The 21,546-nt window shown below is 38.6% G+C and overlaps 6 protein-coding genes across 16 annotated transcripts in view; 4 read left to right on the forward strand and 2 right to left on the reverse strand.

The window, feature by feature from the left end:
* LOC125801338 (zinc finger protein 239-like) overlaps window positions 1-21,546 on the forward strand; it is a 241,569-nt gene that overhangs the window by 162,482 nt on the left and 57,541 nt on the right. The window contains exon 1 of one of the 2 annotated variants that reach the window (XM_049477896.1): window positions 9,300-9,340. The exons of the other annotated variant lie outside the window; for it this stretch is intronic. The gene's annotated coding sequence lies outside the window, so the exon portion shown is untranslated. Of the gene's footprint in view, window positions 1-9,299; window positions 9,341-21,546 lie in introns of those variants that run through there. 2 annotated transcript variants of the gene reach the window in all.
* Window positions 1-21,546, reverse strand: part of LOC125801230 (zinc finger protein 239-like) — a 270,259-nt gene that overhangs the window by 118,356 nt on the left and 130,357 nt on the right. The window lies entirely within an intron of this gene.
* The window catches only part of LOC111188839 (NLR family CARD domain-containing protein 3-like), a 453,074-nt gene that overhangs the window by 83,203 nt on the left and 348,325 nt on the right, over window positions 1-21,546 (reverse strand). The gene's annotated exons all lie outside the window — the stretch shown is intronic.
* Window positions 1-21,546, forward strand: part of LOC125801495 (zinc finger protein 239-like) — a 111,801-nt gene that overhangs the window by 39,011 nt on the left and 51,244 nt on the right. The window lies entirely within an intron of this gene.
* The window catches only part of LOC125801497 (zinc finger protein 3-like), a 221,212-nt gene that overhangs the window by 20,629 nt on the left and 179,037 nt on the right, over window positions 1-21,546 (forward strand). The window contains exon 1 of one of the 2 annotated variants that reach the window (XM_049478287.1): window positions 9,278-9,340. The exons of the other annotated variant lie outside the window; for it this stretch is intronic. The gene's annotated coding sequence lies outside the window, so the exon portion shown is untranslated. Of the gene's footprint in view, window positions 1-9,277; window positions 9,341-21,546 lie in introns of those variants that run through there. 2 annotated transcript variants of the gene reach the window in all.
* LOC125801275 (zinc finger protein 271-like) lies at window positions 9,251-14,600 on the forward strand. The gene is made up of 2 exons (XM_049477728.1): window positions 9,251-9,340; window positions 12,229-14,600. The coding sequence occupies exon 2, from the start codon at window positions 12,372-12,374 to the stop codon at window positions 13,500-13,502; it is 1,131 nt and encodes a 376-aa protein (XP_049333685.1). The 5' UTR covers window positions 9,251-9,340; window positions 12,229-12,371; the 3' UTR covers window positions 13,503-14,600.

Genomic DNA, 21,546 nt, shown 5'->3' on the forward strand with positions numbered 1-21,546 from the left:
GAATTGAGACATACAAACGTTTATCCCATAATGTCCAGAAAAAGAAAAGTTGCAGACGGACGGCTGTGCTTCAAGGCGAAAGTGTCTCTCTGACATATCCTCATGGATGAGGGAGCATCACCTTCAATTAAATCTCTCAAAGACTGAACTTCTGGTTATACCAGCAAAACCATCTTTTCAACACAACTTCTCTATAAGTATCGACTCTCTCTCTCTCTCACCGACAAAGGTTGCTAGGAACCTGGGTGTTATGGTTGATGACCAACTCTCCTTCACGCACCATGTGGCCTCAGTTGCTCGGTCCTGCCGCTTTGCGCTCTATAACATCCGAAAAATTAGACCGTTCCTGACGCAACAGGCCACCCAACTCCTGGTGCAAGCGGTCGTCATCTCACGCCTCGACTACTGCAATGCCCTACTAACTGACCTCCCGGCCTGTGTAGTAAAACCACTCCAGATGATCCAGAACACAGCAGCACGTCTGGTCTTCAACCAGCCAAAACGGGCACATGTCACCCCGCTGCTCATTGAGCTCCATTGGCTACCAGTTGATGCTCGCATCAAATTCAAAGCTCTTACAATCGCCTACAAGGTGATGACAGTACAGGCTCCTTCCTACCTGCACTCGCTCCTCAAGGCTTACGCTACCTCCCGGCCACTGCGCTCATCCAGTGAACGTCGCCTCGCTTTGCCAAACATGCACACAAAGCAATCCAGACTGTTCTCATACCCCAATGTTCCCCAATGGTGGAACAAACCTACCCTCCACTACCAGATCAGGAGAATCTCTCGCTATCTTTAAGAAACTCCTGAAGACAGAGCTCTTCAAAGAGCACTTACTCTCTTAACACCTCTAACACACTAACTACTTCTAACCTCATTTCCTTCTTCCTCTCCTTCACTCCTCTATCCTATTATTCCCCTTTGTCCTCCTTTTATCCCTATCCAAAGATGTTTTACCTTTAAACTTATTTTACATTGTACTTGACTATTGTAAGTCGCTTTGGACAAAAGCGTCTGCCAAATGTAATGTAATGTAATGTAATGTAATGAAAGACCGGTATGCCTTTTGTGTTACGAAGAGTGTTACTGACCAAAATAAACGCTTGTTAGGAGAGATATAAGTTCTGTGTAAATATTTATAAGACAATAGCTGACAAAATCTGTTTTAATGATGTTAATAAACATCACTGTGACAGCGCTAGTCACAGTTTCACCTCAGCAAAGGACGAGGACGTGAATCACTTATCTAATCAGCCTTTACTGATTTCTGCCCCCAATAACCCTTTCAATAACCTCCAATAGCCTTTAATAGTCTTCAGTAGCCTTCAACAGTCTAACCTTGCAGCCGTGGTGTGTCCACTAAACTCCGTAGTTATAAACATCCTGAGGTTAGCAGCGCGCTAACTGACCTGTTTATAATGTAATCCGAGCAGTGACTCCGTGACAGCTGCTCTAAACTGCTGCTGTTAGCTGCTTGGGCTGAAAGATGAACTGTAGAGAGCTGTATTATTCGGTTAGTGGGGTTAAAATCTTTATTTCATACACGGAAGAACTTTAAAAATGCTCCAGACTGGCTCAGCTGAGCCCTGTAGCCCGTGGCTGGGCTGTAGCTCTGACTAAGCAAAGACTGCGGGCTTGTGGTGCTGCAGCTGCAGCTCCGACTAGTGGTTGGATGAGGAACTGCTAAATCTGAGGAAATGCTAAATCTATCACATGTTCTTAACAGCTCACAATTTTTAATTTTATATTTATTAAGCCTTATTTCAGTATCAAACGTTTTGATCAAAGTTAATGTATCTTGTATTTTATGTCATTTCTATTCACTTGAATAGTTTGGTTCTTGATTGATGGAGTTTTTGGATTTCATAACATGACAAATTAAAAGGATTTATGTTAATAGAGCAACAAGCAAACATTTTTTCCATGCAACTGTAATATTTGATTGAATAAATAGTATATTGAGAGTTATTTAACATTAAGGAGTAATTACATTCATTTTATATTACATTTGGTTACATTTTATTACATTTATAAGTTCCATCTGGCCCTCAGAGGACAGCCAATATGCCAATGTGGCCCTCGGCTAAAATGAGTTTGACACCCCTGCTCTACTGGTTTTCTCATTGGTCTATGGTTCAGTCAGTCTGATAAAAAATCTGCAAGTTAATCTACAGGGATATTTGGTTGTGTTGTGTTGCTAAAGTTATATACTCTGTTATCTTTTCCTTATTTGGTATCGTTTTGCTAAAGGTTTTTTTTTATATCTCTAAAGGTACTAAAAATATCTAATCCATTTACTTTATTGATTGTTTTATCCAGTACCAGCTATTATCGTTGTTTTACATCACCTTATGTATTTACTCATATTCATATCTATGTGATTCAATAAAAGGCTTTTATATTGCAAGATCTGCAATCTTATCTATTCTTTCAACTTAAGCATTTAGCCAAAAGCTTTTGTGCACAGCCAAACATACATTCAAGCAACCACTATATACAGTGCCTTGCAAAAGTATTCGGCCCCCCCTTGAACTTTTCAAACTTTTGCCACATTTTGGGTTTTAAACATAAATATATGATTTTTTTGTTTGTTTTTTTGTGAAGAATTAACAACAAGTGTGTAAGAATACGGAGGAGTTTTGCCTTACTATGTTCATTGTTCATTGATTAAAGGGTCAACTTAGCATGATTGATTTTTTCCAGCGGAACCATGAGTTTCTGTACATGTAATCTATAGTCTGATAAGGTTGGGGTGACCGAGTTCTCGGCTGACGTATAGGATGAATAACTGCTTATCAGTATCAGGATCCGGGGGGTGTGAGGAGCCTCCTCACACACTATTAGACTGAGGCCAGGCGAATGCCTGTTTTTATTAGACTCTGTCTAGGAAGAAGAGTAGAGTTGGGCGGGAGAGCTTCTCCCGAGAGGGACTACAGAGCCACAGGTCCTGTTCACACAGCCGAGAACTCTGGAAACCCCAACTTTTCTCACCTTTGGGGTTTTCCTCTTATTTTCACCTTTTTATTTCAATTCATTTTTCAATAATCTTTTTACTCAATTTTTGATGTATCCAAAAAAACTGTTTTGCTCAGAAGATTCTTTGAATAAAATCTGACGGAACTACAATTTTGGACTGGATCTCCTTTTCTTCTTTATGACGTATCATGCCAGATACATCATAATTCGAACAGTAGATCAATAATCTTTCAATCGTGAAGTGGAACGAAATTTATTGGATACACATTATGTTGAGATACTCAGTATTTTGAGAACATTGGTATTTAACTTGTGTGAAACTGACACCAATAAATCCATAACTCCTGCTATTTACTTACATAGAAGTGTTTTTTTTTCTCAGTAGCTCAGTCGCTGTGACGTGTGGAGGATAGTTTTGCAATATATTGATTATCGCTGAATCACAGTTTTGAGATATCACCGTTATCATTAATTTACCACTTTGCTCAAAGGTGCTGAAAAAAACTTGAAAGTGGGCCTTGAAAGTGCTTGAATTTTACATGGTAAAAGGTGTTTGAACCCTGTGTTTAAAAACCCCAGCAGCACTGCTGCACCTGATCTACATGTACCAACACAACACACACAAACACGTCACCACATTAGTGTCAATGCAGTTTTAAGAAATATTTATCACGAAAATAAAGCTCTCTGGCGCTGGGAATTAAATATACAGGGTAAAATTTAGGCTAATCGGATATGCAGGTGAAAAACTAAACTGTGAAAAAATATGTGTGTGAATATGTGTATGTTTATACCTACAAATCTCAAATGTAAATTGACATAATATGGACCATTAAATGACGGTAACAACCTGACCGTTTGACACTTAGCTAATCTGCATACCAGTAGGAGAGAGCAGAGATAGACTGGCTGTGTATGAAACGGTAGGCAGCTACCACAATCCCTCATGCCTGAGCTGTTCATATGTTAACACCCACTAAATGATTAACCCTTTACAAGTATTAATATGAACTTTAGGAAAAAGAATATAAACAGAATTGCCCTTTTTTCTATTGTGAGTTAAATGAAGTCACTGCTGCCTATTCTAATAAGCTAACCGTATGACTAGCTTGACGAGCTCTGGGGACATTTTTACATGGGATGTGTCTGAAAGATCTGTGGACAAAAAGACATTACTTAAATTAATGAAAAGTATTATTACAAACGTTACAAAATGACTTTCTGAGCTGAAAAAAACAAAACAAAAAGAAAATATGTTTTATATAAATTTATTGAGATATCATATATATCCTATACCCAGTTTATAGACACATTTGGGACATACCAGGGTTGGACAATGAAATTGAAACACCTGTCTACAGTCACTCAGTGTTGGATCTTAGTTTTACATGAAAATAAATCTATGCCAGTTTTTATTCTGAGCTCTGGCTCGCTTCTTTTTTTTCCCTCCTTTTTTCCTCCCTGTATCACAAACTCTTCTAGTTCCTCCCTTTACCCAAGTTTGATTTTAGGAAGTCTTTTACGTCTTCTCTGTATATGTGTTGTTTGCAGAGGCGGTCTTTGCATAGAGGCATTGCTAGGCAACTGCCGTAGGGCCCGTCCCACTGCAGCCCACTGTAGGGGCCCTTTGACTAGCTGCAAACTTTCCATAGGCCTACAGCTGGTAATTGGGGCCCTTTGGACAGTAATTCACGGATAGTGTGTTCATAAATGGTGATTCTTGTATGTTTAAAATGGAAACAAAGATAACACAATACATTACAAAGAAATACAGATTCCGTCCACACCCCCTCTCTTTCGCGTTAAAATGGAATATTCCATCCATGCCATGTGGCCATGCCGGTGAACCACAAACGCGCTGCTTGTGAAAGACGGAATTAAAGTGAAATTAAGTGTACAAGTGGGTTGTGAGCGAAGCCATGAAGCGCCACCACCCAAGTGGCTAAACTTAAAACAGATGCTCTTCCAAAAGCTTTTTTAGTGTGTCAGCACCACTGGACCAAATGTTTTGGTGGAGGAGGAGGACGAGGAGGTGCCATACTAGGGTTGTGTCATTTATGACCCAACATCGCGATGGACCATTGCGATGCCACGCCCACTTTTTTTTATTTTTTCCAGAAACATGCACTGACCTTCTTTAGGTCTTCTTCATCTAAAACTTTAGCAGGGATTGTACAGAAAAAGATCAAATCAGGTATATAACTTAAATGAAGAGTCAGGGATAAAATTAAAATACCCTACTGCTATAAATATGCCTAATTGGCATATTATTATATTATTTATTATTATTCTATTATTATTAAGATATTATTATTTATATCTAGGTTACAGCTTGTCTGTATTAATTTTAAACATTTCATGTTATTCACGCTAATAGAATAAGCCTGCTCGTTGTGCGTCGGGTGCGTTGGGCACCTTACTTTGAATAATTACTAGTTACTAATGAAGTTACCCCACTATAAAAGTAACTAGTTACCAGTAAAAGTAAGTATTGACTTACTTTAAATCATGTAAATTCTATTAATATTATAAAAATAATAAACGAAAATAAAACCAAAATGTTGACAAAAATATAATCTAACGAATTTCAAAACATAGAAACGAAAAACGTTAAAATGGTATTGATATGACATAATACAATCAAACAGTTTAGCTTCAGTAAAGGAAAGCGCGCGCGGCATTGCGATAAAAAAAACTGGAGCCTATCCCAGCAGGCATCGGGCAAAAGGCAGGATACACCCAGGACAGGCCGCCAATCCATCGCAGGGCAGACAGACACAGACAGACAAAAAGACACATTCACTCACACACTCACACCTGAGGGGCAATTTCAATCAAGTTCCAATTAGTCTGAACGTGCCGTCTTTGGACTGTGGGAGGAAACCGGAGAACCCGGAGGAAACCCACACAGACACAGGGAGAACGTGCAAACTCCACACAGAAAGACCTGGGTCGCCCCAGCCGGGAATCAAACCCAGGCCGTCTTGCTGTGAGGCAGAAGTGCTACCCACTGCGCCACCGTGCCGCCCATTCATTTTAAATATTTTTAGTATTTTATTGATCAAACACCCCCGCCACCGATATCATCCATCGCGATGTTTCAATGTAAGCATCGTCATCTGCCAGTTAAGGAGACATCGCCCAACCCTATGCCATACACTCTCTCACACACACAAACACACACACACACACACACTCACTCCCCCCAAACTCTCCTCATTCAGTCACATACCCTTTTTCTCTCTCTTTCGCCCCCACATATGTTCCCTCTCATACACATGCATTATCTCTCTCTCTCTCTCTCTCTCTCTCTAATTCACACACTCACACAGGGACACTCTTCATCACTCACTCAGATGTCTCTCTCACACACTCATTCTCTCTCTTTCTGTCACACATGCACTTACACAAACTCTGCCTCCTCTCTCTCTCTCTCTCTCTCTCATATATTTTCACTCTACATGTTGATGTGATTGATAATTATTCTTTATCATTAAGTTCAGTTACAATTCTAGATAATAATTACTGATTGACTCACTCACACAAATGCTCTCAGTCACACTGCTTTACCTTTTTTTGGCATTGGGGTGTATATTTTATTTAAAGATATGTTTATTGATTGCACATATAAAAAGTACAATTAGCATTGAAAGCTTCAATTTTCTTTTTTTACTATTTTTTTTAAATAAATATTTTCCATTTTGACATACAATGGTGTTATATCTGAAACTTATTTCTCGCACATTAACGTTGATGGCCCCCTAGCTAAATTCGCCTTGAGCCCCCAAATTGCTAAGTCCGCCACTGATCACCATATAGCTAGGTAACCAAGTCTTATTGTTAAGGAAACTTCTCCTTAACTGAAACTAATTAAAACGGTAAATAAAAGAAAAACTAAAACAAACTGAAATGACAGATTGAATACCCTCATTTTTGTGTTTGTTAATTTATTTATAATTGATTTATATTAATGTGGTATATCATGATATATATATTGTTATTGTGATATCTTTTTTTCCCATATTGACCAGCACTACTTCTAAGTATTAATTCATAAAATTTTAATTTTTTTAAACCTTTATCTGATTTAAATTTGAATTAAGCATGTATAAGTGAAGGGTGTTCGGTTAACTTACCAACATACACTTGTACTTATATGCAATAAAATGGCATTGTAAGATCTAGCTGCTGTTTTTTGATCACTTGACCAACGATGTCTAAAAACCTTTTCCTTTAGACCACTTTATAAAAGATTCCTCATTTTTTTTTACAACACAGTTAATAATTTTCCACCACATTAGCTTCAGACTAACAGTGATATGCACTCCTGAGATCAATACGTGTTGTTTTGTATATGTAAAAGAAAATCCTTTAAATATAAAAAACACAAAAGAAAATTTGGTGAGAAATGTAAATTTAATTGTGTTTTACCAAGAAAAACTGCAGCTCCACATCAATGGCTTAACTGATTTGTTTACTAAATCAATATAGCTGACACGGTGGCGAATCACAGCATCGGGTTAAATCCCAACTTCATCTGCAGAGCCAGAGAGCAGCAGAAGCTCACACCAGCAGATTCAGAGCAGCAGCTCCAAGACCTGCTGCAGTTTTAGAGAAGCTAATGTTACCCACAGTTTCATCATCTCGATATCTATGTTGTATATGCTGGAGAGTGAGTGAACTCTGACCTGACTCTATCCTTTTTTTATGTTCTAGAAATTAGATAATATTACTTTTTTTCCAGACGAGGGACCTGGGTTAAAAAAGCACTGGGAACATTAGCTAGCTAGATAGCATTAGATACTTGGGTTAAAAAAAGCACTGGGAACATTTGCTAGTGTTGTAAAAAGAAAATGGAAGATGGGTTACCCCCATCCACCATCCGGGGTACAACTCCCCTGCGTGTTCGTTTTGATGGAGAGAGTTGCAGACAGGTGCAGTGGAGTTGAAAGCAAATCAAGTATTTATTACAAAGTACTGAATTCAGGAGAACCAGTACATACAAGACAGTTAACAGCCGTCAAATAGTAAAAGTTCTGACCTCCCTCTTATCTGACTCCATGTTTATACCCCAAATGACGTGAAACCTGCTGATGAGGCGTTGCTAAAATCATCTCATGTTAGCATGCGTATAATTTCACGTGTTAGTAATCCGTTTCACGTGTCTGACCGGACCACTAGTGTTTGGCCTTGACTGTGTGCAGTCAGACAGTGTGGCATTGTTTCAGGAATTGACTGTGTGCAGTCAGACAGTGTGGCATTGTTTCAGGAATTGGACAGTGCCGCCCTCCCCATGTGCGCGCGTCCTCCTCCCGCTTTGGTAGGTGAAGGACTTTACACGCACAGAGAGAAAGGCCGCCCTGTTCATCCCGAAGTCTCCTTTGTATCAATTTAGTTCATACAGAGTGTACCAGTCGATGATTGATGGCCGTTAGTTAGGGTCATGCAGCGACCGAGATGCCTTAAGCGTAGTAATCATAATTTAAATAAACGGTTACTCTTCACTAGCTAGATAACATTAGATACTGGTTAAAAGCACTGGGAACATTGGCTAGCTAGATAACATTAGTTACTTGGTTTAAAAAAAGCACTGGGAACATTGGCTAATTAAATAACATTAGATACTTGGGTTAAAAAAGCACTGGGAACATTGGCTAGCTAGATAACAATAGATACGTGTGTAGGACCGTTAAAAATATCCTGTGTATTTGTATTTGTATTATTTCTTTGTTTTTCGTTTTCGTTTACGTGTAAACGAACTCCATTTCCCAGGAGCCTTTTCTGTTTCGCGGGTTTTTCCTGCTGATTTCCTGTTCAGCTCAGCCAATCATACGAGTGAAAAGCTCGACAGACATTTTTCTATCCAATCCGCGCCGAGTAGGGGCGGGACTAAGAGGGAGAGTGTGAGTGTCTGTGGGTGTGTGTTGGAGGAGAAGGAGAGAGAAAGTGAGGAGAGAAGTTGTGTTTAGACTCTCCGGAGCGCTTTTATTTACTTGTTATCCGCTCTATAACACAGTTACAGTGCTATTGTACTGTATAGTGCTCTAAACCGCAGCGTTCAGTTCAGTTTTACTGCGGAACCTCTGAAGAGGCAGTTCAGCCGGACTGTGGAGTAAAGGCGCTTCTCCGCGGACTGAGAGCTGCTGCTGCTGAGTTTCCTCGCGCCTGTCTGCAGCAGCTCGGCCGGACCTCGCGTGTGAGTTGAACACGGAGGGTGTTCTGATCTTCCCGGCGCTCGTGCACTGCGTCGTCTCCTGCTGTGAGTGCTGGGGACTGCTGCGCTCCGACCGGGAGCACCGGGAACCGGGAGTGTGTTGCCATGGATACTGAGGACGCCATCTCCGCGAGCTCTGTGTGAACCGTGAGTAACGAATCAACTGACTCGGTTGACTCATTCGATTCACTTTCGCTGACTGAGTGGAGTTATACGTGCAACAACATACTGGCCCAACAAAAAGCGCTTGAACTGTTTATCTGGGTGTTTTACCTCTTATTGGAGATGTGTTTTCTCAGTTCAGTGTTTCATACTAATTGTTTAAACCAAGAATCGTTTTATTTATTTTGTTTTAATTTATTTTTATTAACCAGAGTTTCACCAAATATATAAATAAAAAGGTAAATAAAATGAGATTAACTACTTACATAAATGCATTAAACATTGAAAGGGGTCAAATTGACCCCAAACATAATAGGAGGATTAAGTGACTCAAGCAACCAGGGGTGTTTGTTTTATTTCTACACAGAACCAGATATAATCTGGCCCAAATAGTCTCAACATCAGTAACTTCTTCCTTTTAATGTGTACAGAAATTCTGTCTAAATTGGCTAATATTTTGTAGTAGAATGAGAATGCTTGCTGGACTCATTTGAACAAGATTTTACCATCCTATTAACAAATAAACTCAAACAAATGCTTTGTATTTTATAATTATTAGTTAAAAAAAATTATTTGCATATGAATTTTCAAACGCTTTTACAAGTGTGAAGTACCCTTCTATACAGAAATCAGGATGGTTCATTGTGATGTCAGAGAGTGATTTTACAGGGAGTAGGTGTGAATGACCTCAATTTATGGAAAGCTTTTAGAATACATAAATAGTAAGACTTTAGACAAGGTGAGCAACAAACAAGATCTGCTGCAGTACGATCTCCTTTTCAAGAACCTGCAGGACATCAAGAAAGTAAAGTAAAGAAAATGTAACCATATTATTTTTAACGAAATTTAGATATTAAAAAAGTTTCTACTGGAATCAACGGCACCGACCTTTCAATAGTAATTAGTAAGTGCTATTTGTTGGGGTAGTTTGAAGTGACTAACAACGAAATACATTTTTCTGATAAACTGGTGCACATTTCTATCTCTTCTATCTCTGAGTGTCCCTCTTAACTGTAGCCATCTTACCTAAATTGAAATGTAAGTGCCAACAAGTTGGGGCATCACTTGCAGTTTGCCATCAACAATGAGGACCAAGTCCATCTGGTACAACTTTAGCATTTATTACATACAGTGTTAAAAAGGTTATGTAAATTTGGTGTAAATTTCTGAACAGTGTTAACTTACATGGTAAATTTTGTCAGTAAAAAATAATTTGAATACACATGGTGACCATCACAAAGTGAAGCATTGATTATTTAATACAAGGAGTACGTGCTTCTCTTTGGGGTGGTCAAAATGGTACTATTGATCAATTAAGTGAAAGCTCATCTTATTCAGTTCATTTTCAGTAATTAAAGTTTACTATTCAATTTTAAATTAAATATGAACTACATGGAACGAAAGGAACAACAAATTCTGCGCAGGTCTTCTGGGAGGCTGCCACGAGAAAATCTGGACACTGTATTATGTACAGTAACTGTAACACTACAGCATTAATAATCAGCATCTTACATGCAGATAACTGATGGTGATTATTTAACAGCTCATGAGTGCTCGTTTCCCTCTGCTCCGCTCCTAAACTGCAGCTTAAGTGGTTAATGTTAAATTTACCTATAATAATACAAATATATCTCCTCTTCAAATATAAAACTTTAATCTCAAAGCGAACTGATTTATTTTTTAAGAGTGTCCCTTAAACGCTGTGGTACATGCGCAAACGTACTTAAACATTCTGATTGGGGATGTAATCGGGTACAGGTGTTTACAAGGCTGTTGTTCTTCTTTGTATCGGATTATTTAAAGGATTATCCACCTCGTTCAATCGGATAAAAATTGTATTCAGAATGGCCTATTTACATGGACCTGCTCTATTCCGATTGAGCCAGTAATCTGAATTTTAGTGCATTATTAGGCTGCATGTAAACGTACACATTAGTTCTGACATTTGAGTAAAATTTGGTAAGTGCTATTTGTTGGGGTAGTTTGAAATGGCTCAAGCAACAGTCTCATATTTCTACACTGAACTGGATATAAACTGGCAAAAGTATTCTCCAACATCAGTAAGTTCTTCCTTTAATATGTACAAAACATTCTTTCAGAATTGGCTAATATTTTGTAGTAGAATGAGAATGCTTGCTGGACTCATTTTGTAAAAGTTTTAAAAGTTTTTACCATCCCATTAACAAATAAACTCTTAAACAAATACTTTTTTTAAACAATTAATTAGTTTGAAACTGACATTTGCATATGAGTTTTCAAATGTTTTATAAGTGTGAAGTACCCTGCTATACAGAAATTAGGATGGTCCATTATGATGTTGAGGACTTCAGGAGTGCATATCACTGTTAGTCTGAAGCTAATGTGCAGGGAAATATTGTTATCAGGAATCTTTTATAAATTGGTGTGAAGGAAAAAGCTTTGGACATCATTGGTCACATGATCAATCTAGAATGAATCAACCATCAGCAGAGTGATTTGAACCAATGTGTGTCAGGGTTTTTGGCACACGCCTCAAAGCTTCAGATTAGAGGGTAACATCACTCTCTTTCTTTAAGTTCTCAGCTTCCAGTGAGACCAAAACAGAATCAAGATTGTCTGTCTAAACAGTGGGCAGTCCTTATAAAGGCACTAAACAGGTGTCAGACTGATTATTGTGAGTGACAAAAGGTGGCCACCTTCTAGTGGATGGAGGACCACCAGCACCCCTTTACACTATGGACTTAGAATGGGATAAACGTACAGAAGCTTTTATGGTAAATGAAGATGTCTCAATAGTTTTATCAGTATAGTGTAAGTGATTTGGGCAGTTCTCTTCAGTTAATTGACCTGCTTGTACTCTAATATTAAATTGCATTTTTCTTTGTTTTTTCCAGAAATGAAAATCTTCTCCTGAAATTCATCACCAACAACCAGGACAGACAAAGAGCAGTGTTAAACTGCTGAAAGAGGTGAAGCAAAAGCCGTCCAGAAGAATCTCCAGAACACGCAGAAACAGTTTGATACATTTAACAGACAAATGAAGCCAAGTCCCAACATGGAGAAACATCAGCACTCTGTCAAGAGTTTTACTAAACAGAGTGATCTCAAAAACCACCAGCGCATTCACACAGGAGATAAACCGTATTACTGCTCAGACTGTGGAAAGAGTTTTACTAGACAGAGTACTCTCAAAGTACACCAGCGCATTCACACAGGAGAGAAACCGTATCACTGCTCAGACTGTGGGAGGAGTTTTACTAAACAGAATACTCTTAAAAAACACCAGCGCATTCACACAGGAGAGAAACCGTATCACTGCTCAGACTGTTGGAAGAGTTTTTCTGAACAGGGTAATCTCAAAAAACACCAGCGCATTCACACAGGAAAGAAACCGTATTACTGCTCAGAGTGTGGGAGAAGTTTTACTCAACAGAGTAATCTCAAAATACATCAGCGCATTCACACAGGAGAGAAACCGTATCACTGCTCAGACTGTGGGAAAAGTTTTAATAAAAAGAGTATTCTTCAAAATCACCAGCGCATTCACACAGGAGAGAAACCGTATTACTGCTCAGACTGTTGGAGGAGTTTTTCTGATCAGGGTAATCTCAATAAACACCTGAGCATTCACACAGGAAAGAAACCGTATTACTGCTCAGAGTGTGGGAGAAGTTTTACTCAACAGAGTAATCTCAAAATACATCAGCGCATTCACACAGGAGATAAACCGTATTACTGCTCAGACTGTGGAAAGAGTTTTACTAGACAGAGTACTCTCAAAGTACACCAGCGCATTCACACAGGAGAGAAACCGTATCACTGCTCAGACTGTGGGAGGAGTTTTACTAAACAGAATACTCTTAAAAAACACCAGCGCATTCACACAGGAGAGAAACCGTATCACTGCTCAGACTGTTGGAAGAGTTTTTCTGAACAGGGTAATCTCAAAAAACACCAGCGCATTCACACAGGAAAGAAACCGTATTACTGCTCAGAGTGTGGGAGAAGTTTTACTCAACAGAGTAATCTCAAAATACATCAGCGCATTCACACAGGAGTGAAACCGTATCACTGCACAGACTGTGGGAAAAGTTTTAATAAAAAGAGTATTCTTCAAAATCACCAGCACATTCACACAGGAGAGAAACCGTATTGCTGTTCAGAGTGATCTCAAAAAACACCAGCGCATTCACACAGGATAGAAAACTATCCCAAATCTGTTTCAATTAAAAGTGTGAATCGTAATCCTTTCAGACGGAACACCTTATCCTACACAAATGTTTAACTTTATCACTTGGGACACGTTCCACCAGAAAACTGAATTTAACAATGGATTTTACAGGTTCTGCAAAATGAATCTTATCCAGGGATGATGTTTATTAAATTCCATGTTATGTTTTATCGTATGTTAGATGTTCCAGGACATTCTTTGTGAGACAGAGCTCAGTGCTTAGGGTAGTTACTGTAGGAGTTCAGTTCTGAAGAAGGGAAAAAACTTACTCTGTAAAATTTAGATGTCATAGTTGTTAGGAGTAGAGGAGGATTATTAGCTTGCAACTAAATGTTTAGGACCAAATCTTCAGAGCTTATGATTTGAATGCTTTTAATGTATTTTCTAGTATATGCAGATTTGATTATTTCTATTAATTTCTAGTATCTCTGTTTTCACTCTGTGGAAGCCGTCCTCAGTTCCCCAAGCTAAGCATAGCTTATCTTAATGCTATTTACTGCTAGACCCATCTGTATAAAAGAAGAAGTGAAAACACCACCTGAGGAACTCAACAAAAGTGAGACCCAGATCCACAAAGAGACGACACTGTGCCAGGTACTGCTGTGTGGACCGAAGGAGCATCCAGACCCTGCAGAGAGGCCAACAAAATCCTTTACAGAGGTTAAATAAAACGCTCCAGCTGTAGTTCCCATACTGAAATCAACACACTCCAGGTTTGTGTAGCACAGTAAGGTTGCAGGCTCATTCATTCCCTCTGCTGGTGTTCTCGTTGGTCTATGGTTCAGTCGTTCTGATTAAAAATCTGTAACCATAGAGGGATATTTGGTTGTTGTATTACTCAAGTTTTATACTCTCTTATCTTTTCCTTATTGAGTATTATATGTTGCTGAAGGTTTTTAATCTTCAAATTTATTAAGAATATCCAAATCATTTAGTTTCTTAATTGTTTTTAATCTCTACAAACTATTATCTTTATATTGTTTCACCTCTATATTTACTCATCTGTGTGTTTTATTAAACTACTTTTATATTGCAGATCTGCAGTCTCATTGTGTTTTCTCAACATATGTTGGACATGAAACCTATAGGCCTGAGATTGTCTTCTGTTATTACTTGTTAAATACTCAAAGGCGTCCAGCAGAGAAATCCAGTGTGAAATTGGAGTGAAACATAAAAGTCAACGTAAGATTGAAATTCAGAAATATATATATTTTTAATGGTTCAGGCTTAAAAGGGTTAAATATACAATTACTTCCAAAGGTAGAGTAACATGGGTTTAACTTGTATTCATATGTTTATAAAATTCTTTATTGTGAGTGCTTGTGGGTTGTGTTGTTTTGTTTTTTTGAAGAGCATAGTCATTCATCAACTACACTTAATTACCAAAATCTACATTTGAGTTATTGACCATTGTTATTGGCAGCTAGTCTTAAATGTAATTTGTGTTCTCTTTCAAGCATTTATTCAGTATCTCAGTATGGGATACGCCCCTTTCGTGTATTCCTCATGTAGCCCCGGGTAAAAAATGTAAAACTCCCTAGTTCTAAAATAGATACACTAATAAAAACAGTAATAAATAAAGTCTTATAAATGCATAGTAATGGTTTAAAAGAGTACTAAACATGTTCAAAATAGTCATTGTGTTTGTGTAAATAGTTTAAAAAGAAAAGCCGTACAGAGTACATATTTAATTTTTTCTTGTGTTAATGCAAGAAGGTTAGCTAAAAGTGATTAAGGGATCTACTGAGGGAGAAGTGCACAGGTGAGGGTGGAGTAGAGGATTGGAACGGGCCCGCCCACGGGACGAGAGAGAACAGCGGAGATGCGGGAGTAGCAGCGCGGGAGAGGCGAGGAGGAAAAAGTTCCTCACAGGCTGAACTAAATTCACTAATAATCAGTATTAATTAAACTAACCGGTAGTTTTAAGGACACTGAAGTCCATACTGAGAGTGTGCTGGTGGATAAAGCTGGGATAATCTCTATAAGTAAAGTTCTGTTAGCACTGTTAGCTTAGCCAGCTCGGCTAGCTGTGTTTAGCCTCGTGTATTAGCTGCTCTGCGCTAGCCGTGAACTCTCCGCTGCAGCGCCGCTCCGACAGACTGTTCCCCGGACTGACTCGCGCTCTCTCCGCCTCCACTGAACACCAGGACCGCTAACACTGCTAACCAGAGAGCGCTCTGAGTCCCCGCGTGGATCAGAGTTCCTCTGAGGGAAAACGCTCCGTGCTGCAGGACCCCGCGCTCTGCTCCCGCTCATATTCACTGAATCTGAGGTAAATCTGAAACTCTTATTTCTGCTCGTTAGAGTAAAGCGGACATTAAGCTCCGAACCAGACCTGCACCGTTTAGTTCTGTTCATTTCATCTATAATTCTGTTCTTTATGAGTGTATTCTTTAGAGTGGGCCCACATATTTAAAGGGGACATGAAATATTTCAGTTTGTACAAGTTTTCTAAGGGATTAAATATAATGGGATTTTTTATATAAAATGTTTACACACTAAATTATAATATATTTATGTTTGTTACGTTTGAGCTAGGGCGCCGCCATGTTGCCCGTGCAGCACTGGTGACGTCACGAGGTTGCTTGGTGAAGAGCCCAGTTACAGAGCTAGCGTAAAAGAGCTTGTTGTTTGTGGAGATTATGGATGAAGACGAAGCTGAACTAGGCTAAGATGGAGCATTTACTCAGAGATCTTTCCTGTATAAACCTGAGCAGGACTTTTCAGATGCTTTTCGAGAGAGAGACGTTTTTAGAGTGTCTATTCTCTCTCTACATGGAGCCGTGCAGAACCCTGCAGCGCGTCCACAGCAGGTACTGGCATCCAGTTAACCAGCTATTTTATATACATTTAGCTATTTAACATGTAAAGTCCAGAGTTCATTAAGACTGAATAAAACGTACATGATTTAAGTGGATATTGAAACACACAGGCGCTGTTTGGTTGATAAACCGTTCAGTTTAGAAGTTAGAAAGCTTACTGGGTACTTAGCTTTATCTAGTTAGCGTTAGCTAGTTAACTAGCGTTGGCTAGCTATGGTAAGATAGCTAGAAAAGTAGCTAACGCTAGCTATGTTATCTTTTAATTGTCAGTTTATCTAGACTTTCGGTAACGGTACCTCTCGCTGCTCTGCTGGGTGAGCGCGTTGTTCTCGTTCCGTGCGGCTCACAGCTGCTGCTCTCATAGTAACGTTACCCTCAGTCGGACGGTCTGTACATCCCAGCTGATCAGAGGAAAAATAAAAAACGGAGGAAAAAAGCCTTGGACTGCAGCTTATTTATCCGGCGCTTATGCTCCTGACTCAAACCCCTCTCCTTCACATAGTCCTGGTCTAGAAAGTGCTCGCTCCTAACCCCTAGCATTGCAGCTAACCGGAGGATTCTCGCGCTTCAGCGCTGCTAGCCACCACTGAAGAACAGCTGTCAGAGGCGAGGTATGAAAGTGAAAGTAAATATTTCTCATTCCTCATCCTATTAAAATTCACTACTCCCAGTATTACTACACACAGGGGCAATACAGTCCCCCTCCGCTCTGCATTGAGTTTTGGTTTAGATTTTATTATCTATTGAGGAATTAATTTACAGTAGACTCATAGATTATAGTAGTGAGGCATTCCAGAACCAACCTCGTGAAGTCACTTTCGGCGCTGGGACAAGATGGCGCTGCCCTTACTTAAAAAAAATTACATTTAGATTGCTTATTATTTTAATTCTGCTTCACTGACAACTTTTAAATGATCAGATTTGTTAGAGTGAAAATACACAATAACGGTGATATCATTTTTGTGGTATATCGATATGTATTATTTACAGAATCTGTCACGGACAGGCGTTTTACTGGCGTCAGCTCGCCGCACAGCTGAACACAATCAGCCTCCGTAGCTGGACTATCTCTGTGCGTGATGATGTAATCACATAGGCACGTAGCCAGATAGGCTAGGCTAGGCTAGATTTGGCTAGGCTAGGCTAGGCTCGGGTCCGCTACGCATCTAAAATGCCTCGCGCTGGAGCCAAACGGAGCCGGGACGAGCGGATCCAAGGCTAAGGTAGGCTCGGTTCGCATCTGAAATGCTGTGGAACGGAGCTGAACCGAGCCGAGCCGAGCCTAGCCTCGGGTCCGCTCGGTCCGCCCACGGGTCCGCTCGGTCAGCGGTCAGTCGCGGGTCCTCTCGGTCAGCCGCGGGTCCTCTTGGCTCCCAGCACGGGACATTTTTGATGCAAAATGAATGCCCCTGCCGCTTCCACAAGTGATCAATTGAAGGAGGGAGGTCTAATTCAGTGGTGAGGATTTGGTTCAACTCTCGAAGGTCTGCTAAACTTCAGTTTGCTGCAAATTGTGCCGGAGAGTGGAGCAGGTTAGCAGCGGTAACGTTAAAACATCTAATCTGTTCCACCACCTCAATCAGTTCCACTACATACAATATTTTCCTTATACTGGCTGAATCACTTTTATAGCGTATGTTGTAAGTTATTTAAGTTATTTAAAGTTTATGAATCCTTTAGGTTTGTTTATTTGACGGGGATATCATGTTCCTTTTATGTTTATAAAGAGTTGTATTTTGGCTGAAGCACTTTTGTAGCTTATATTGTAATATTATATAACAATTTATATAACAATTATATTGTTATTTATAGTTGATAAAGCCTATAGGTTTGTTTATTTGACGGGAAAATCTTGTTGTTTTTATGTATATAAAGGCTTCTTTTATTCTTTATCTATTATTTATTCTTTTTTTTTAGTTGAAACACTTTTGTTTTGATCTGTTAAATTTGTTTACAAAAGAATAAGAAGCTCTGCTTCTGTCCTAATTTAAAGTTATTTTTATTGGTAATAGTTATATAGGCTTATGTTTGACAGGGATGTCATGTTTTTATTTTGCTATATGCAAATAAAATTGAGCATTGATTTATCTTGACTATTTTTTATTTCTTAAGTATTATAATGTTTTCGTGAAAGGAGGTTTCAAAGACTTAAATTCAATTTTCAGACAGTAGTAGGTACATATTTCCATTGCAGGGATTCTTCGCAGTTTTCTGTGGCCTGCTAAGTATTTATATCGATATCGAAATTATATCGTATCGACCGAAATTAAGGAATATATCGTGATATGAATTTTGGTCATATCGTCCAGCACTATGCTGAGAGCTGCTTCTCACTGCTCAGCGACCACACTCGCTGTATCACTACTGGGTTGCCAGATCCCTCTTAAAAAGTCCACACTAAACTGATTTTCTTCCCGCGAGACATTTTATAAATATCGTCACGTTTTAATTGTGAGTTGTAATTATGTGTAACTATGAGTTGTTCAGTTGGCTAGACTTTCACACTACACGACTGATTAGCAACACAGTCACATATTACACTATTTTTCACCACGGGAAATCGCAGACTTACCTGGCTGCTTTCCTAAAACACGTTTATCACAAGAACACGCCAGAACTAAACACATGAGAACTAGCAATGCCATGCCAGAGAATCTCTACAGATGAGAATACCTACTTGCAGTAAGTCCCTACTGCTAAAATGAATGGGTGCATATGAAGCAACTGATTCAGATCAGTTGATAAATGTCTGAATATTTTATATGTACTTATGTTCTCAACACAGAACTATATCAAATGTTTCAGCACAGCAGACATATATTTTATTATTTTAAACTCCAGTTACAAGCATTTTAAAGCTAGATGCAATTCCAGCATTAGCTCACAAACCAATCAGTTTACAGTAGCAGACATGCTAGTGTCTTTACCATATAACACCTGTTTACTGTAGAAAAAAAAGAAAAATACAGGCATGCTTTCTTTGCTTTTTAGTAAAGTAAATTAATTTACTTTATAAAAAAAGTGTGTGTAAGTCAGTAATTTAGAACATTTAAACTCCGCTGATATAGTGAATTATCATGTGATCTGTGTGGTGTTCAGCTGCTTTTGGTTGAGCGTAGAATCGACTTACTCTATTCAGAAGTCAGTGATCAGTGATTCAAAACATTGTTTACAAGCTTGTACGTTCATATCACGCTCTGACCATGTGTAAACATAGCCGCGGAGAAACTTGGACAGTGGATTATAATCCAGAACGCGAGTTTCTGACTGGGAGGCGCCAGTAACCAGTATAAGACTGATAAACGCTTAAGAATTGAGCAGCGTTTTTGCATATTTTAGATTAAAAAAATGTCTGTATGTAAGATATGAAAAATCGCAATTACCATTTTAAAATCACATTAAAACTGTAATTCGAACTAGAAAAGGCAAAGTTCGTGAAGGAACTTTAAGTTGGCTTGGAAAAGTACGCTGATAATGTTGAAAAGTTAAAATGGTTGCTAAGCTGTTTCTGTCTGAAGAGTGTGAAGAGTGGTTGCTATGCTGTTATGATACATTTAAATGTTAAATTCCAAAAAGTTCCAAAAAACATGTTTCAAAAACATGGTGGAATGCTAATTATTGTCTGATATAGGAATGTGTTGATAAGTGGTTGCTAGGCAGTTGCTAACGTTTTCCAGGTGGTTGCTAACTGGTTGCTAGGCAGTTGCTATAGTTTCTAAAGTGGTTGCTAAGCTGTTAGGAAGTTGCTATTGTATTCCAGGTGGTTGCTAAGGTGTATATAATTGTAGTAAATCTGTTTAAATACTACTGATGATGTATAAATCAGTGAATGGAGTAGTAAGGCTCCACCTAAGTCTTGCTCCACCTAACCACTGCACCATCTTGTCCTGGCCCCAATCCTTGCTCCACCTAAATTTTGTTCTTCATCATGGCTCTACTGGCTCCACCGCCTGGTTCAACTTAATCCTGGCTCCACCTCTTTCTGACTCCTCCACCCAAAACACTAAAAACCAAAAGGCACATCAATGCTCATTTGACATTTTACAAAAAGCACTTAGATGATGTTCCACAGTCAGACCTATCCTACCAAAGTTTAACATGGTTGAACATTTTTGTACTGCACTTAATGCACATTAAATACTACTGCTGAGGTTAAATTCTGTAAATAATGGATAAACTGGTGTACCCTATAAAGCTTTGTGAATGCCATGAACAGTAAATCTGTTTAAATACTGCTGATGATGGATAACACTTTGATTTTGTGACTAAACATGTAGCTAGCTATGCTGTGTGATTACATTTTACACAGCCACGAAGATAGCTAGATTTTTGTTTTTGTCAGATTAGCCACTGTGCTAACCGCGAAGTTTATGCTCTTCCCACAGAGCCCTCAGTTAAATGATTCAACATAGCTAGATATTACTCACAAAACAGTAAAATAATAATTATTAAATCAAGTAAAGCTGGTTGTTCAAAAAGAAAATCTTAACATTGGATTTCCTTTTTTTTTTATTGAGAATCACGGAAACAATTCAAGCAAAATATACCAACATACAGCAACATACATATAAGTTACATAAGAATTGGGGGGAGGGGGTTAAATAACTGATTTACCAGCAAAATGCCTGCAGAGAACCACCAGCTGAAAACTAATGATTTGTTCTTATATAATATATTATAATTATTCCAAATAAAATATGGGTGAGGAGTAAGTTAGATAAAGTTAGATCATTTTAAAGGAAGTTTAGCTATGTTAAAATTACAAAGTAGGATAGATTTAAGTTCTCCTAATTTAGAAAAGATATATGCAGGTATAAAGTTCCATAATTAATTTGGATTTTTGATAAATTGTTTTATCCAATTTATTTCAAAAGTGTTGTTAAGAGTAGAGAAGTTTAAGCCACCAGATTCATAAGTATTCATAATAACTTTTTTTTAATGTAATGGAATTTATTTTTCCACATAAGGATAAATAAAGTATTATCAATAGCCTTAGCGATTTGGTCAGGGACATCTAAAGAAGCTGCATAGGTCTTGAAAATTCTTGAAATTCCCTCAGCTTTAGTTAGTAGAACCCTACATCTTAAAGACAAGTCCCTTAAAAGACAGCAGTTTAATTTCTTCTTCATTTTGTGAAAGGTAAATCAAAGTTGACTTTA

This window comes from Astyanax mexicanus, chromosome 4 (genome assembly GCF_023375975.1).
Source record: "Astyanax mexicanus isolate ESR-SI-001 chromosome 4, AstMex3_surface, whole genome shotgun sequence".
Lineage (NCBI taxonomy): Eukaryota > Metazoa > Chordata > Actinopteri > Characiformes > Acestrorhamphidae > Astyanax > Astyanax mexicanus.

Excerpts from the sequence above, each read along its gene's own strand:
- LOC125801275 (XM_049477728.1), top strand. The coding sequence starts at position 12,372 with ATGAAGCCAAGTCCCAACATGGAGAAACATCAGCACTCTGTCAAGAGT.